At 38.5% G+C, this 16,005-nt stretch overlaps 1 protein-coding gene across 2 annotated transcripts in view; it reads right to left on the bottom strand.

Annotated features, from left to right (window-relative positions):
* Positions 1-815: 815 nt before the first annotated feature.
* Positions 816-16,005, bottom strand: part of MXI1 (MAX interactor 1, dimerization protein) — an 82,749-nt gene continuing 67,559 nt past the window's right edge. For both annotated transcript variants that reach the window (XM_010370320.2, XM_030940502.1), the window contains exons 4-6: positions 8,383-8,497; positions 7,567-7,738; positions 816-2,603 (exon numbers count right to left, since the gene is read on the bottom strand). In XM_010370320.2, the coding sequence (XP_010368622.1) occupies positions 2,440-2,603; positions 7,567-7,738; positions 8,383-8,497 (451 nt within the window). In that variant the 3' untranslated portion in view covers positions 816-2,439. The remainder of the gene's footprint in view (positions 2,604-7,566; positions 7,739-8,382; positions 8,498-16,005) is intronic.

Genomic DNA, 16,005 nt, shown 5'->3' with positions numbered 1-16,005 from the left:
GTGGATACCTATTCATGTTTTTGCCTTCATAAAGAAGGATGGTACAAAAAGAACTCGGGTATTCTTCGTTCACAGTTTTTATTTCTTCCAATTAACTTCTGTGTCTTCAAAGTTGATTTGTCTTTTAAAAAATTAATACTACTTACTCGTCATACAATCTACACCACCCCAAAGAAAACAAACCCGGGGAAGGAATAATTTAGGGGGCAGTTAAAATGTGGACTATAGGTTTATAACAAATGCTTTCCAGCCCATGATCCTGTACATATACAACAAAATGGCAGCACCTCAAGTTCATCTGAATGAAGGCCCAAATAATGCCCTAGGACAAATAATGCAAGCGAAGGCCATGAGAATAATAAAACAGAAGCTTAGTCACTGGCTTCATTCAATTTCCATGGTAGCACACTCTTCAAACTGTCTCACACTTGGTCAAGAGTAAGCAAATATAGAGGCAACATCTTCACTCAGCCAGTAGTAATTATAAGTGAAAGCAGAAATAATTTACCTGGGCCACAAAAATGAATTGTTTTGTCATGTTTTTCATTAAGTCCCTAGCACCTGAAATGTAGCAAATTCTGATACTGGGCTTCTAAAGGCATGCAGTTTTTCACTCACATCTACTTCAAAGAATTTCTTCCACTCAAACATAGCACAATCAGGGAAAAACTTCCAGAGGCACAGGAAGAGCACATGAACAAGTATATGTTGAGGCGTAACATATGACCAAGATGGTACACTATATATAGAAGCAGTGAATGCTGTTAAAGTGCCACTTACAAAGGGATAGTCTTAACATTAACACACAACTCAACTGCACTGCTAAATATGGTTGTCTTTATTTTCTTTTTCCTTGCCCAGCCCTATCTAAACATAAAATAAAACTACAGGACTGAAATTAACAATCCATTAAAATCAGCAATAAGTTATGAAAATCATAAAGCTTTTTTTTTTTTAAGTAATTAAGGGTAGTTAAATTATTTAAAGTATACAAAGTCCAAACAGCCAGGGGTAAGGTCTCCAAGAGGCCTTCCCAGGGTAAGAGAGAGGGCCACAGAGGAACTTTCGAGTTTGAAAGACAAAGGGAACACATGACATCAAAGTGCAGGCTAGAAATTTCACTTAGAAGAAAATAACATTACTGAAAATATTCGTAAGAGTACCAATAGCACCTGCACAGTGGGACTGTGAGGGAGAGAGAGACTGCCTGTAGGAAAATGGAAGCAAATCTTTACATTAAAATGAGACAAGTGCTGAACTTAACTATGTTAACTATGATAGTGTGTCTACAATAGATATCAGATGGTTAAAAGCTGGTAAAAAGGTAATGATTCTAAAAACAAAAATAGCATTGACCTTTTTTCTACCTAGCCCAGACCTCATTCATTTTGTGCACTATAAAGAGTGAGGTGTGAGGTGTTTTATCATTATCAAATGCTGCATCAAAATAGATGATTTTTTTTCCCATGTGTTTTTCCACTATAAAAGACATCTATGTTTTTTTTTATGGATAAGCTTTAAAAAGATGTCATTTTGGTTTTCAACACATATAAACAGTTATCAAAATCTGAAATAAAAATGCTGCTGTGGCTCAGACCTTGGCCTGCTAGTCTGCGTGCACAACTCTTCTGACCCACGCAGACACAGAGGCACGTGGAGCTTTTTCCTTCTGGCCCCCCAATCCATACTCATAGGCCTTGTAGGATAGAGGCTATCATGCATGAACTGCTCCCATGTGGCCTAAGGGCAGCAGGATGGAGAGCTGGCAGTTGGGTGCCCTAGTGCTAACAATGCAGGATAAGGTTAGCTTGCTTAGCATGGAATCCAACAGAAAGCTGAGCTGCATGATGATCCCTTTCAAAAGGCTTCATGGGAGTCTCTCCTTTTGCAGAGCATGAAATGAGCTTTTTTAAAAAAATAAAATAAAATAAAGGATTGATCATCCACAGGCTTCATGATAAACTGTCCCAGGCTGAGTTTTAATAGCTCATTAGCTATCCAAGATTAATACCTGATTTTCTTGTCTTTTCATTTGAATACTTTTTATTTTGCTTTTAGGACCATAAAGCTCAGGAAGGGTTCATAACCCCATCCTTAAATGTGTCTACTCAATGTAGTATGAGCAAACTAGAAAAGCGAAAGAGGATGGCATCTCCAATGTCCTCTTTTCAATCAACTCAAATCAAGAAAATTTCACACAAGTTTTCTGCTGCCATTAAAAATTGTGATTTTTCCAATATGAATATTCTGAATATTTGTTCTCCTTGGGAGGCTCTGCCCCACTTTTTGCTAAGTATTTGCTTAAATACAGGTCCTCTGACCCTTTTGTTCAAGTATAGTTTAAAGAGGAGACTGCATCATGAACCCAATTTAAGAGATTGTTTGTATTGAATTGGCCCAGTGAATATTTTGCCCTGCACTGTTATGTCATGCTGGGTTCTATGAAGTGAATGAAAGTTTGACACTGGCACTGGAGTAACCCTCATCACTCCCAATACTCGGCAGGCTGCTGTGGTCATCAATGTCACTGATGCTGGTGGTACTTATATTGTCCACTTCTCCATGGGAGAACTCTGTGCTTTCAACATCCACTTCAATCTCCTCTGCCAAAGGAAAAAAAAAAAAACACAAAAAGAACATTAATAAGTATAGCGCACTTTCAAAAACTAACGGCATGAGGAAAAGAGGTACAAGAAATGTTAATACAACAAGCTTATTATCAGTGATCCCTGGAGAACAGAGGAACTGAAGATGAAGAGACAGGAATATTTTTTTGCCAAGGGGAATGTCTGATATACAGTGGTGGTCTTAATTTAGGCAGCAAATTTACTAAATCCTTTGACGCCAGTCCGTCTGGACCTCCCACTAAAACCACTTGGCGTATTTGGGAATTAGTGCTTAATATTAAAAGGTCCCAACCCCCAAGTGGTTTAAAAACATCTGTTTTGCATTAAACCACAAACTAATCCTCAGTTCTGTTTATTAATCAGGGTTGCCTTAAATGGTGGGCAGGAGCATAAACTTAATATAGGCAAACTAGAAAATTTACCCATCCAGGCCTTTGGTAGTGCCATTCTACAGATAGTTCAACAGACTTCTAGGATTCATCATAAAGATCTTCAACTAGTCAGTCAAACAAGTCATTATAAAGTAGAGTTTGAGGGATATGTCTTAGATTTAATTTTCTTGCATCAAATATAGCTTGAAATAAAGGCCCTGAGACTTAAAAGTCTTCAGATTATAGTGAGATCCATTTTGGTGGTAGTATACAGACTTAAAAACCAAACATTAAAAAAAAACCACAAATAAATATTTGACTCAGCTATCAATAGATAATGTTGCTGGATGCAGTGTCTGTAATCCCAGCACTCTGGGAGGCTAAGGCAGGAGGATCGCTTGAGCGCAGGAGTTTGAGACAAGCCTGGGTAACAAAGTGAGACCCCATTTCTACCAAAAAAAAAAAAAAAAACCCACAAAAATTAGCTGGGTACAGTGGGTGAGCCAGTAGTTCCAGCTACTCGGGAGGCTAAGGTGGAAGGATCACTCTTGAGCCCAGGAAGTTGAGGCTGCAGTGTGCCCACATCTCATCACTGCACTTCAGCCTATGTGACAGAGTGAGACCCTGTCTCTTACAAATAAAAAAAAGTCTTAATTGTTAAATACTAGCTATTCAATCACCAATAATATATATAAAGCAATACACATGTTAAAAACAAAAAGAAGTTAAAAAGTTGTTTTCTCCCATCAGAGCTAGAGTGAACCCAGGATTTTTCAGTTATCTTAAAACAAATTCAAAGCCTGATGTTTCACATTTGGCACTGACTTTAAGGGGTCACACTAATCACAACTGCTTTAAAAAAAAAAAAAAAGTGGATTCAGCCGGGTGCGGCCAGCACTTTGGGAGGCCAAGGGAGGCGGATCACGACATCAGGAGTTCAAGACCAGCCTGACCAATTTGGTGAACTCCTGTGTCTACTAAAAATACAAAAATTAGCTGGGCATGGTGGCACGCGCCTGTCGTCTCAGCTACTTGGGAGGCTGACGCAGCAGAATCACTTGAACCTGGGAAGCAGAGGCTGCAGGGAGCCAAGATCGCGCCACTGCACTCTAGCCTGGGAGATACAGCGACACTGTGTCTCAAAAAAAAAAAAAAAAGTGGATTCTTATGAGGCCAAAAGGACAGGGTGAAGCTATTTCCAGGAATATACTTTTCAAAAGGGCTTGTTGCTTCAAAAGTTTTAGAGATTCTAGAGTTGTGTTTTTAAAATGTAGGCAGCTATCCAAATAATCTATTAATTCATATATTTGCTCTATATCCATATTGCTTCAGAAACCATTTTTCCCCACCCCACTGAACATTCATCCAACCTACAACTAGAAGATAATAACAAGGCACACTATTCAAAAGAGCATGCTGAACTCAGTCAAAACAAAGTAAAATGATGGCCAGCACAGCGGCTCACACCTGTAATCCTAGCACTTTGGGAGGGCAAGGCGGGAGAATTGCTTGAAGCCCAGGAGTTTGAGACCACTTGGGCAACAAGGCCTATCTCTATTTTAATAAAATTTAAAAATATGTTTTAAAAATAAAAATAAAAAAAAAAAGAGAAACTGCTTTAGCCAAGTGTACCAGAGATGTTAACTAAAAGCCCATGTAACGCTACAAAAAGGAGGTTGCCAGCTCAGGACAAGGATGGTACTTGGTAAGGTACTACTAAAGTAAGGTACACTGGGAACACTAAAAAAAATATGAGAGCTATAGTGATGAAATACACCCTCCTCTCTGAAATTTGGAGGTAGTTGGGGTGGGTACAAGGAGGAAGTAACAGGAAGGACAGCTAAAACCTAAAGACCTAAGAAGAGGTTTCCACTAGTTAGCAATAGAGGAAAGACCAGGACACCAAGGTCTGGGTTATTTCTGCTATACTTCACTGTTATAAATGCAGAATGTCCTTAAGGTTCTTGCTACTGCCTCTGGTAGACTTTTCTTGAAAACTGAGTGCCACACAAAAATAAACTTTTACATAGAAAAATAACAGAACAGAAAAACAAGAACTCCTAGGGTTGTGTTAAAAAGGATGAAAAAACTATTTGAAAGGCTCCTACTCACCAAATCTGGGACAGTTTGAGCATTCAAAAGAATTTAAAAGGATGACTGTAATGGATTGGAACACATTCGGTACAGCAAAACGTGAGTTCATGATATAATCAAAAACCAGTAAAACCAAAACTTGTTACTTCTGGAAGTTGCTATGGTACCAGCTCTGTTTGGGAAACTGATAAAGCAAAAAACAAGACCAAGCATTTATCCCACCTTCCCTGTATGAATTTTATTTCAGGATAACAAAAGTTGAGAAAATGTTTATAGAAGAAAAACAGTTAATAAATACACGAAGAATGACACAATTAGAAAACCACTATTTTGGCCGGGCGCGGTGGCTCAAGCCTGTAATCCCAGCACTTTGGGAGGCCGAGACGGGTGGATCGCGAGGTCAGGAGATCGAGACCAACCTAGCTAACACGGCGAAACCCCGTCTCTACTAAAAAATACAAAAAACTAGCCGGGCGAGTTGGCGGGCGCCTGTAGTCCCAGCTACTTAGGAGGCTGAGGCAGGAGAATGGCGTAAACCCGGGAGGCGGAGCTTGCAGTGAGCTGAGATCCGGCCACTGCACTCCAGCCTGGGCAACAGAGCGAGACTCCGTCTCAAAACAAAAAAAAAAAACAAAAAAAAAAAAAAACAAGAAAACCACTATTTTATGACACCTCAATGAAATAAGGGCAATAATTGCTAAAACTATTAAGTTAAAGGCTGATACATTTATATAAATGTATTAAAATGACTTTACCTGAACCTACTGATTAATATTAAAAGTGTGACAACTAGACACAATACTGATGTAACAGGAAGTACAAAGCACCACCTATGAAGTATTCTGCATCTACCAACTAGTTTACAGTAAATATAAAGGACATAACATGTTAAATGACACCATGAGGATACAACCAGACAAATCTAGGATGTGGGAAATTCTATAAGAAAAATGACTCAGTCTCTTGATGTTTAAAAAAAATGTAAGTATATACACATTCATGTTTTCTCTGCCAAAGAAGTCTTTTTGAGATGTTATATAGAAATCAGTTTTTGTTTCTACCAAAATGGTGTGGAACAGGAAAAATTATTATAGATTAATATCTTAAAAGGCACATCAAACAAATGCAATGTGGCCTTTGGATCCTGATTTAAACGCACCAATGGTAAAATACCATTTTTGAGACAACTGGAGAAAATTTATCACAGACTGGATATTAGATGATATTAAATAAGATTATGTGATTTTATTAATTTTGTGGGGTATTATAATTGCATTATAATTACATTTTTTTAAAATCCTATTTACTCAAGATACATACTGAAGTATTTAGGGGCAAAATAATGTTATCTGGGATTTGAGTTAAAGCATTCCAGAAAAAATACTGAGGGTGAGGGTAGTGAAAAACAGATGAAACAAGTTGACAGCTATTCAAACTGAATGGTGGGTATACAGGAGTTCATTATTCTATTCTAAGTATATTTGAAAATTTCCACTTAAAAAAGTCAAAACCAAAAAACAAAATCAGAGTCCTAAAAACAAACAAAAAAACCCTGTCATTTGTCTCATGTTTTAGAATCCTGAAGAGCTCATGAGCTCTTTTCTCCAAATGTAAGGCTTCAAATCACCAGTGTTCACCTCTGGAATCTTTTAATGTGATATGAAGCCTGATGTGGTGGGAGCTTTAGAAGAATGATCAGTAAAATTCAAACCATTATTTTTTGGTTGACTTCTGTTCTTTAATTCTGTCAAAGACAAATATTCTAGGATAGATGGAAAGCAAAATAAAGGGTGTTGTACTTTAAAATCTACATATAAAAATTAACATCACCAGTAATAAAAACTTTGACATCATGTATCTTCCTGACATGGGCACATCATTTTTTTTTTTTTTTTAGACGGAGTCTCGCTCTGTCGCCCAGGCTGAAGTGCAGTGGCCTGATCTTGGCTCACTGCACGCTCTGCCTACCGGGTTCACGCCGTGCTCCTGCCTCAGCCTCCCAAGTAGCTGGGACTACAGGCGCCCACCACCACACCTGTCTAATTTTTTGTATTTTTAGTAGAGACGGGTTTCACCATGTTAGCCAGGATGGCCTTGATCTCCTGACCTCGTGATCCACCCACCTTGGCCTCCCAAAGTGCTGGGATTACATGTGTGAGCCACTGGGCACAACATTGCTTCTGTGATATTCCTTACCCCAACTATATACCCTCAATCCAATCATTTGAAAACATTAGACAAACCCATATTGAGGGACATTATATAATATATAATATAAATATATTTTTTTTCAAGAAAAAAAGAAGTTTAATAGCCCACACTGGCTCTGCTAGACAATATTATGATTGCATAAAACCTACAATGTTACACTGTTGGCTAAAAAGAAAGCAAATATGGTGCCTCCCAACATACCCTCCCTAAATCCAGATACAGAGATGTTTAGTATTTCATTAAAGAAGAGGCAAGTTGCCTACCTCGCTCTGAATCAGAACGATCTGAAGAAATAGTTGATCCAATGCTGTCCATTCGTATTCGTTCCATCTCCTGAGGACCCTGCAGCTGTTCCAGTCGCCACTTTAAAAATCTCTGTTCTCGTTCCAAATTCTCAAGCTGGTGCTGGCTCTTCCTTTCAGCTTCTTCAAGTTTCTGAAATGATGAAATGATTTTTACATTTGTGTATAGTCCAGTACAAACAAAAAAACATTCCTTCTTTGGCAGAGAAAACATGAATGAATATACACGTGTGTGTGTGTCTGTGTGTGTGTGTGTGTGTGTGTGTATAAAAATACATAAATACATTTTTAAAGCCTCCAAAATGAGAATGCATATAAATACATATTTTTAAAAATGAAAAATAGTTTTGTCTTTACTTTTGTGTGTATGTAATGAATGCTATGTTACTGAACAAGATGGACTTCTAAAAGTCTGTAATCTCCACAGAGAAACTTCCTCTGTAGTGTGGTATTTGATGGAAAAATACTGAAGGACACAGCCAAATGAAGTCATCTCCACCAGAGGGCACAACTGCCTGCCTTCTGAGTATGAAGAGGGTAATTGTTATTTTCCTAGTGTTCCCAGCTCTTCAAATGGCCACACTGTCAAAACAATTTAGTTTAATCAGGTTATGTTGTTCCCATCAGATTAGCTGGTAAGTTTTTAGAAAGACTTCTCTGGAGGTCAGTTACTAAGGAGGGCATGGTGAACTAGCTGATGTATATGAATAGGAATCAGTGCCAATAATTAAACCAGAACCGAGTGAATTGTGCAATTCTGAAAGTAAAAATTCTCACCTTAATGTGTGCTTTGGCTTTGTTGAGCAAACCAAGTGTTGTGTGCCTGGTGCAGTCTGGTCCTAGTGGAATCAGAACTTTTAAGCGTTCTAAACAAAGGCGCAGATGAGCTCGTCTAAGAAAGACAAAAAGTCAAATCAGCACAGTCTGGATATTTCACTAGAAATATCATAAAATCTATTTTAAGATAAACAATAATTTGCATCTATTCAGCCCATAGGATAGATGTTCCACCCCTAATTCTCCACTTTCAAAGAATGTAGGGGTGGCTGCATTTCAGTCTCTGCTATTTCTGTTGTACTCTTTAGACAACAGTCGCTTTAGATTATTATCCCCAATGGTAATCTCTGTCAAGATAGTTTATTTAACTCACCCCATAAACTGTCTCAACTGTATAATATGGAAATGTGAAAACATACCAGGACAATTGTATTTGATCTTGAATAACTAAAACCACAGGCGAGAGGAGAGGTTTTCAGCTGTGGTACCCCAAGGGAGTATAAAATGCTCACAAGTTTCTATTTCCTCCCTCCCACCTTTTACTTGTTTGCACATGTGTATGTGGACATGGCGTGCGTGTGCGCGCGCACACACACACACACACACCCCTACTTCTCTACAACTGTAGCCATCCTACAATGTGTTACATGTTGTTATATATTAGTTTGAACCATATGAAATTTCTGATATTCAACCACTTTTCACTTATAAAAATGGTGATTTCTTATACTCCAATACAAAAGAAAAAGCAAAATTCTGTGACCAGCTAGGGTAGGATTAGACAAAATATATGTCCTGTGGTCAATTCTAGCCACAGAAATAACCCAGAAAATAATCCCCTGCTTCTTACCTAAGTGTGCTAGCTTGTTAGCTTAATTTTTTTTTATTTTTCTCTCTTCTCTCTCTCACTACCTGCCTCCAATCCACAAGGACAACAGGTGACAAAAATTACTGAAAGTCACTGCATTCTCTAATCTACCCTTCCTGTGGGAAAGTTGAGGGAAATTTCTCCTAGAAATGATAGCAGAGAACCTCATGGATTTACCTTCCCTGTGCCCTAAAAGAACTATGATCATGGTGAAGAGAGAGTTCTGAGTATTTAACTTCATCCTAAAACAATACTAGTCCACATCTTTGGTCCTGTGTTTCACAAGGGATAAGGTAATCCAGCAGTTAACAGCATATCTGAAAAGAAAATCCACAAATATGTTCATAGTTTACCCCTCCTCCTTAAGGACCTATAATTGAACTTTCAGTAACTGTCTTAACTGCGTCAAGAACAAAACACATACCCTCCGTTCTCTTCTGAAAGAGGACCAAAATGGTTTTGCTAATTCACACACCAAACTATGTGCTTTCTCTGTCTTAATAGACAAGAAATAATGTCAAGTGAAATTCTCAAAGGCTAGCAATTTGAAAGAGAGGTAGGAGAAGGCAATAAGCAGCCAATTATGTCATGATAAACAAGGATGATTAAGGGTAATGAGGTCAGAGGTTTGGCTGATGAATTAAGATTCTTTTAGCACCTACTAACCTAACTATAGTTAAAGGTCTGACAGTATTTCCATTTCAAATTTCTTTATTGAGTTCAGTACCTCAAGTCTAATATTTGGGTCCAGGCTGAAACCTGACATAAGTGACGTGGATAAAGGAATCCCTAAATTAAAAGTGTATCAATGGATTCTCCTTAATGATATTTAACAACTTCAAAGTCACTTTCCTCCCCTGCTATACTACTCAAATGCATGGAACCTTTAGCTAAACTTTTATTTTTAACTGGAAAATTTCTTAGGTGAGGATTCTCATGTGACCACAGTACTCTTGCTCAGCAGACCAAAAAAAGCAAACAAACAGCAACAACAACAAAACACTGGAGTAAAAAGTGCCTTTAAACTCTTCATTAAGATTATTATGGCAGCTGGGCGCGGTGGCTCAAGCCTGTAATCCCAGCACTTTGGGAGGCCGAGACGGGCGGATCATGAGGTCAGGAGATTGAGACCATCCTGGCGAACATGGTGAAACCCCATCTCTACTAAAAAAATACAAAAAAAAATAGCCGGGCGATGTGCCAGGCGCCTGTAATCCCAGCTACTCGGGAGGCTGAGGCAGGAGAATGGCGTAAATCCAGGAGGCAGAGCTTGCAGTGAGCTGAGATCCGGCCACTGCACTCCAGCCTGGGCGACAGAGTGAGACTCCGTCTCAAAAAAAAAAAAAAAAAAAAAAGATTATTATGGCATATAACAACTGCACTCATATAATATGACTGAAGTGTGGAAACAGAGACTGGCAGCTACACTAATAGACATTCCAGCTTTAAATTCAGTCTTCTAAAAAACTCAACAAAGCAACTAGTAAAGTTAAGCACATTACCACAAGAATACCTTGTCAATTTTGTTTGAATTAACTCCAAAACTTCAGTATATGTAAGAATTATCTTGTATTTTTTAGTTTTTAAGAAACTTCAAAATGGGCTGGGCATGGTGGCTCACGCCTGTAATCCTAGCACTCTGGGAGGCTGAGGTGGGTGAACTGTTGGAGGCCAAGAGTTTGAGACTAGCCTGGACAACACGGCAAAACCCCATCTCTACTAAAAATATAAAAGCCAGGTATGGTGGCGCATGCCTGTAATTCCAGCTACTTGGGAGGCTGAGGCACGACAATTGCTTGAACCCAGGAGATGGAGGTTGCAGTTAGCCGAGATGGCGCCACTGCATTCTACGTGGGCCACAGAGTGAAAATCTGCCTCAGGAACAACAGGAGAGGGAGGGGAGGGGAGGGGAGATCAAAATGATTCCATAAACTTTCATATCAAGGAAAAGAAAGGTGGGTCTATTTTCCGTTTTGTGATACTTGCTAAAACCCAGAATGAAAATAACTAACATATTAAAATTTTTTCTCTCTTTAATCATTCCATGTATTTATTACATGGATTTTACGTACTCAGCACTGTTTCAGATACCTGCTTGAGAAAGAAAAGTAAAAAAGAAATGTTAACTTTAAGAGTTTACATTCTAGACTACAGAAAGAAACATACTGTTTTGTATCATTTGGTCCACACTGAATGAGTCATACAGGTATCAAGGACAACAGAATTTGAATAAATGGAGAGATTATAATCAGAGGAGGTAGACTTGAAAAAGAGGTTGAAATTTGACTTTGGACTTGAAGAATATTGAATTTGTCTGTGAAAAAGTGAGGATTCTCTAGGTAATTTAAAAAGTAAAGGACCTAAATTTATAGACTGGGAGCAAGTTTAAACATAAACTTTTAAATGCCTTATTTTCTCTCCTTCAAGGGAAAACAACTGAGCTGGAATTCTATAAGGAAATAATCAGCTAGTTTCAGCTGTCTGAGGATCTGCATTGCACTGACAAATCAGGAGGTACCCAGACTAAAGTTTGAAAAATGCCTAAATGAACAGGGAAGGCAGAATGCTCTAAAAGATATTTATTAGCCACTACTGAACATTTATTGTCAAATAATTATTCATCTGCTCTGAGATACAGCTTACACCAAGAAAATACACCCTGAGATCTCTCACAAGGGCCAGTGATGCCATTCTTCATATTTTGTAAATACAGTCCTCCAAAATTGATATTAATATGAAGGATGAACAGTGAATTATTTCCTCTGCTCTTGTGGAGAGAGGTGTACCTGTGGAAGATAAATGTCATTTCCTTAAGTTTTTGTATTTAAATGTAACAGGCATTTGGAGAGTAGAATAACAAATGGTTAATGGCAGTTGAAGAACAGCAGCTGACCAAGAGGGAGAGTCCCATCCAAATAATACACACGGTTACCACATGTCCTTAGATGCCACTTAGGTAAATGTACCCTTCCAAGAGCAATGGATGCCCTGTAACTGTAAACTGGAAAGAGTTAAATCAGAAAAATCATTCTCCTCAATGTGTAAGTTTTTTTCTCTCCCACAACTTCTTAGAACAGTAATTGTATGGCAAAATTATTCTTCCTTTTCAATGGTGCTGCTCTCCACCCTTTCCCCCATAAGTCTCCCTGTTGGTAACCAGATTGCAAGCTTAACCACCAGTGACCTAGAAAGGCATATCTTTTGATGCCATCTGGTCCTTTCTTTTCTTGCCTTCATTCTCATGTGACTGGTAGCTCAAGAGCCTCCTGTTATGAGGTTACCAAATCATGGATGCTGTAAGATTTCAGGGGAAGGAAAAAGGACAAGCAATAGAAGAAAAAAGCTTGGTTTGATTTGAAAATCCTTATTCATGGGCTGGGTGCGGTGGCTCACGCCTGTAATCCCAGCACTTTGGGAGGCCGAGGTGGGCAGATCTTCTGAGGTCAGGAGTTCAAGACCAGTCTGGCCAACATGGTGAAACCCCGACTCTACTAAAAATGCAAAAATTAGCCAGGCATGGTGGTCCATGCCTGTAATCTCAGCTACTCGGAAGGCTGAGGCAGGAGAATTGCTTGAACCCGGGAGGTAGAGGGTGCAGTGAGCTGAGATCGCGCCACTGCACTCTAGCCTGGGTAACAGAGCAAGACTCCATGAAAAAAAAAAAAAAAATCCTTATTCACTGAGGAAAAAAATTGCAACTATCATATGATGATGTTTTTCAAGTCTCTAAGGGAGAGAAGAGCTGACAGAATAAGGATTCATGAAAGGCACGGTCCTGCACCTCTAGTAAAAGAAGGGAAAGAAGGACGGGGAAAGTTAAGGCTGCTGTTCTGAATATTATGATGAACACTAGACAAACAGCAAGTAGAAAAAACCTGGTACTGAAACATTTACAGAACTAGATTTAATGGAAACTGATTTTTTAAAACATTTAGCTCCTTGGTAGACATTTACTTTACTTTTATTTAGCACATACCTTTTTTAAAAAACATGAACAGCTAATAAAAACTGTAAAACTGAAACCTTTCCTATTTTAGCATGAGTTATAGTAAAACAAAGTTAGAATTAAAGTACTGCAGCAGGAAGTGCCCTGTGAGAAAACTGGAGTTGCCTTGCTGAGAGGGAGGGGGTTGGAGAATGAAGAGTTCCCAAAGTACTTTTATTTTCAAAGACACTTTGAGTTCTGTTTTAAAATGAGATTTTAAAGTGGGTTTTGGCCAGGGGAAAAGGTAATTCCCAGCCACTAACCCTGTTAGAGAGAGGAGTCCTATCAAAATTAACCACACCTTCAAAAAAGGGCAAGCCCCTTGTGGGATAAAGAACAATTAGAGTCTGTTTGGCTTTTATTTTGGAAGACTGGGATCATTTTTCCCTGAAGGAACCAATGCTCCTTTTGATTTCAAACTCTGTAACCTCTACTGCCAAACTGATGTACCACAGAACATGAAGGGAAATGATTTTGCTATAAAATGGCTCCACTAGTAGCTGTGCTATTTTAAAGCACAGGTGTATCAACTAGAGGAAGCGTACACTGTTGTGGGAAAAGAGAGGAAAGAATACCCTTTCAGAAACAAACTCTGAGTATCATTTGATGATGTTTTTCAAGTAGTCTTTAAAACTCTAATGCCCCTGTCCAACAATAATAAATCTAATCCCTGCCTGGCCCCACAGATGATCCAGTGGCAGATGCCTTTGGAGGCATGGTCCTTCATTGGAACCTGCTTATCTTTCATTCTTCCACTATAGGATACCTAGACTTTACCAGGTAACTAAATCAAAATGGAAAGCAAGTCAAGTGATGGAGACAGTGCTTATATTTTCCTCTCTGCTCAATGTTACGTAATAGGCTATGACTCCTCCCATGAGCCACATTCTTCAAAGCTGCAGTGGCTTGTGGCCAGGTTTCCCAACTCCCAGCACACACTCCTGCATGTGACAGCAGCTAGCTACTTATCCTACACATCCTATATACCAAAGTGTCTCTAAAACTTAATGTGTTGAGAATCTTCTGAAAACCCAAATTTACCCCCCAAAAAAACCCTGCCCGCCTGTTTTCCTAATGAAAAATGACATTAAAAATGGATCCTGATATATCAAAAGCATATTGTGGCTGAGTTTTATTTACTAAAACATGTACGATCATATTCTGCTGTTCAGCTTATTCTGTTCATGAAATAAAAAAGCTAAACAAAGGCCGGGCATGGTGGCTCATGCCTGTAATCTCAGCACTTCGGGAGGTTGAGGCGGGCGGATCACGAGGTCAGGAGATCAAGACTACCCTGGTTAACACAGTGAAACCCAGTCTCTACTAAAAACACAAAAAATTAGCCAGGAGTGGTGGCACGCGCCTGTAGTCCCAGCTACTCAGAAGGCTGAAGCAGGAGAGTCGCTTGAACCTGGGAGGCAGAGTTTGCAGTGAGCCGAGATCGCGTCACTGCACTCGAACCAGAGTGACAGAGTGAGACTCCATCTCACAAAAAAAAAAAAAAAAAAAAAAAAGCTAAACAAGCTATTTCTACAAAATGGCATTTGATAATTGTATGTTTCACCTACAACTCATATATTATCTGATTCACAGTAAATAAACAGACTATTAACTCCCAGGTAGTAACTTGGCAAGTGGCATGTCCCTAGTGTCAGATCTGATTGTGGTAGTCATGGGACTTAATTTAATGATGACAGAAATAAAAACTTAGGAAAATAGCTGGGACTGTCTTCTCACTTTTCAAAAAGAAGCAGCTTTCACTTAAATAGTCTTAATTGGTATCTTATAAAATAATCAAATAGAAATATTAAGTGTTATTATAAAGTTGCAAATTATACAAATTACATATAATATATAATAATATAAATTATTCTGTCACATTGTCAGCCTCAGCATGAAAGGGCTTATCTGTATACAAATAAGAATTAAAATGGTTGAGATGCATGTTACTCATTCTTGGGAGACTTTTTAAAACCACTTTCTTTCAATAAAATATAAATAGTTTTTAGCATAGGCTATATATACCGCTAGAGGTATTCAACACTGAGCCAGAGGATATTTGAAGCCACAGGGTTATACTATCCTTTCCAGAAGTCCTAATTTTTTTTCAAAAATTTGGAAGAAAAACATTGTATATAAAAACAAGTACAGATAATGCAAAATATGTTTTTAAAAGAAGACTTCAAATTTCATATTATTTCAGGCAGGTTGAGTATTCCTTATGTGAAATGCTTAGGACCAGAAGTGTTTTGGATTTCTCATTTTTTCGGCTTTTGGAATATTTGCATTATATTCAGCTGAGCATCCTAAATCCAAAAATCCCAAATCTGATATGCTCCAATGAGCATTTCTGTTGAGAGTCATGTTGACACTCAAAATGTTTCAGATTTCGGAGCATTTCAGATTTCTGGACTCGGGATGCTCAACCTGTACTACATCCCAGGATCTCCAGGAATTTATGTTCAGACTGCTAGAGCAAATCACTACACATCACTATAGACTTTGGAACATCATTTTTGACTCATGGCTGGGACTATGTCTCTCAAAGGTTTGAAGAGGGAAAAAGAAGGGACAAGGGAGAGAAGATATGGAAGAGAGAGGAAAGGGAGATGTAAATTAATGATGACAAAATAGTAGCATATTCTTTCTCAAACTACACAGATTCCACATAGGCTGAAATGTTATTTAGTCTTTACAACTCAGAAATATGAAGAACATGAAGTGCCACTCAGTCAATAACAATTATCATCAGTAAACAACAGTGCCCTGT

Source organism: Rhinopithecus roxellana, chromosome 11 (assembly GCF_007565055.1).
Source record: "Rhinopithecus roxellana isolate Shanxi Qingling chromosome 11, ASM756505v1, whole genome shotgun sequence".
Classification (NCBI taxonomy): Eukaryota; Metazoa; Chordata; class Mammalia; order Primates; family Cercopithecidae; genus Rhinopithecus; species Rhinopithecus roxellana.
This window is presented reverse-complemented; position numbering and strand designations above follow the sequence as displayed.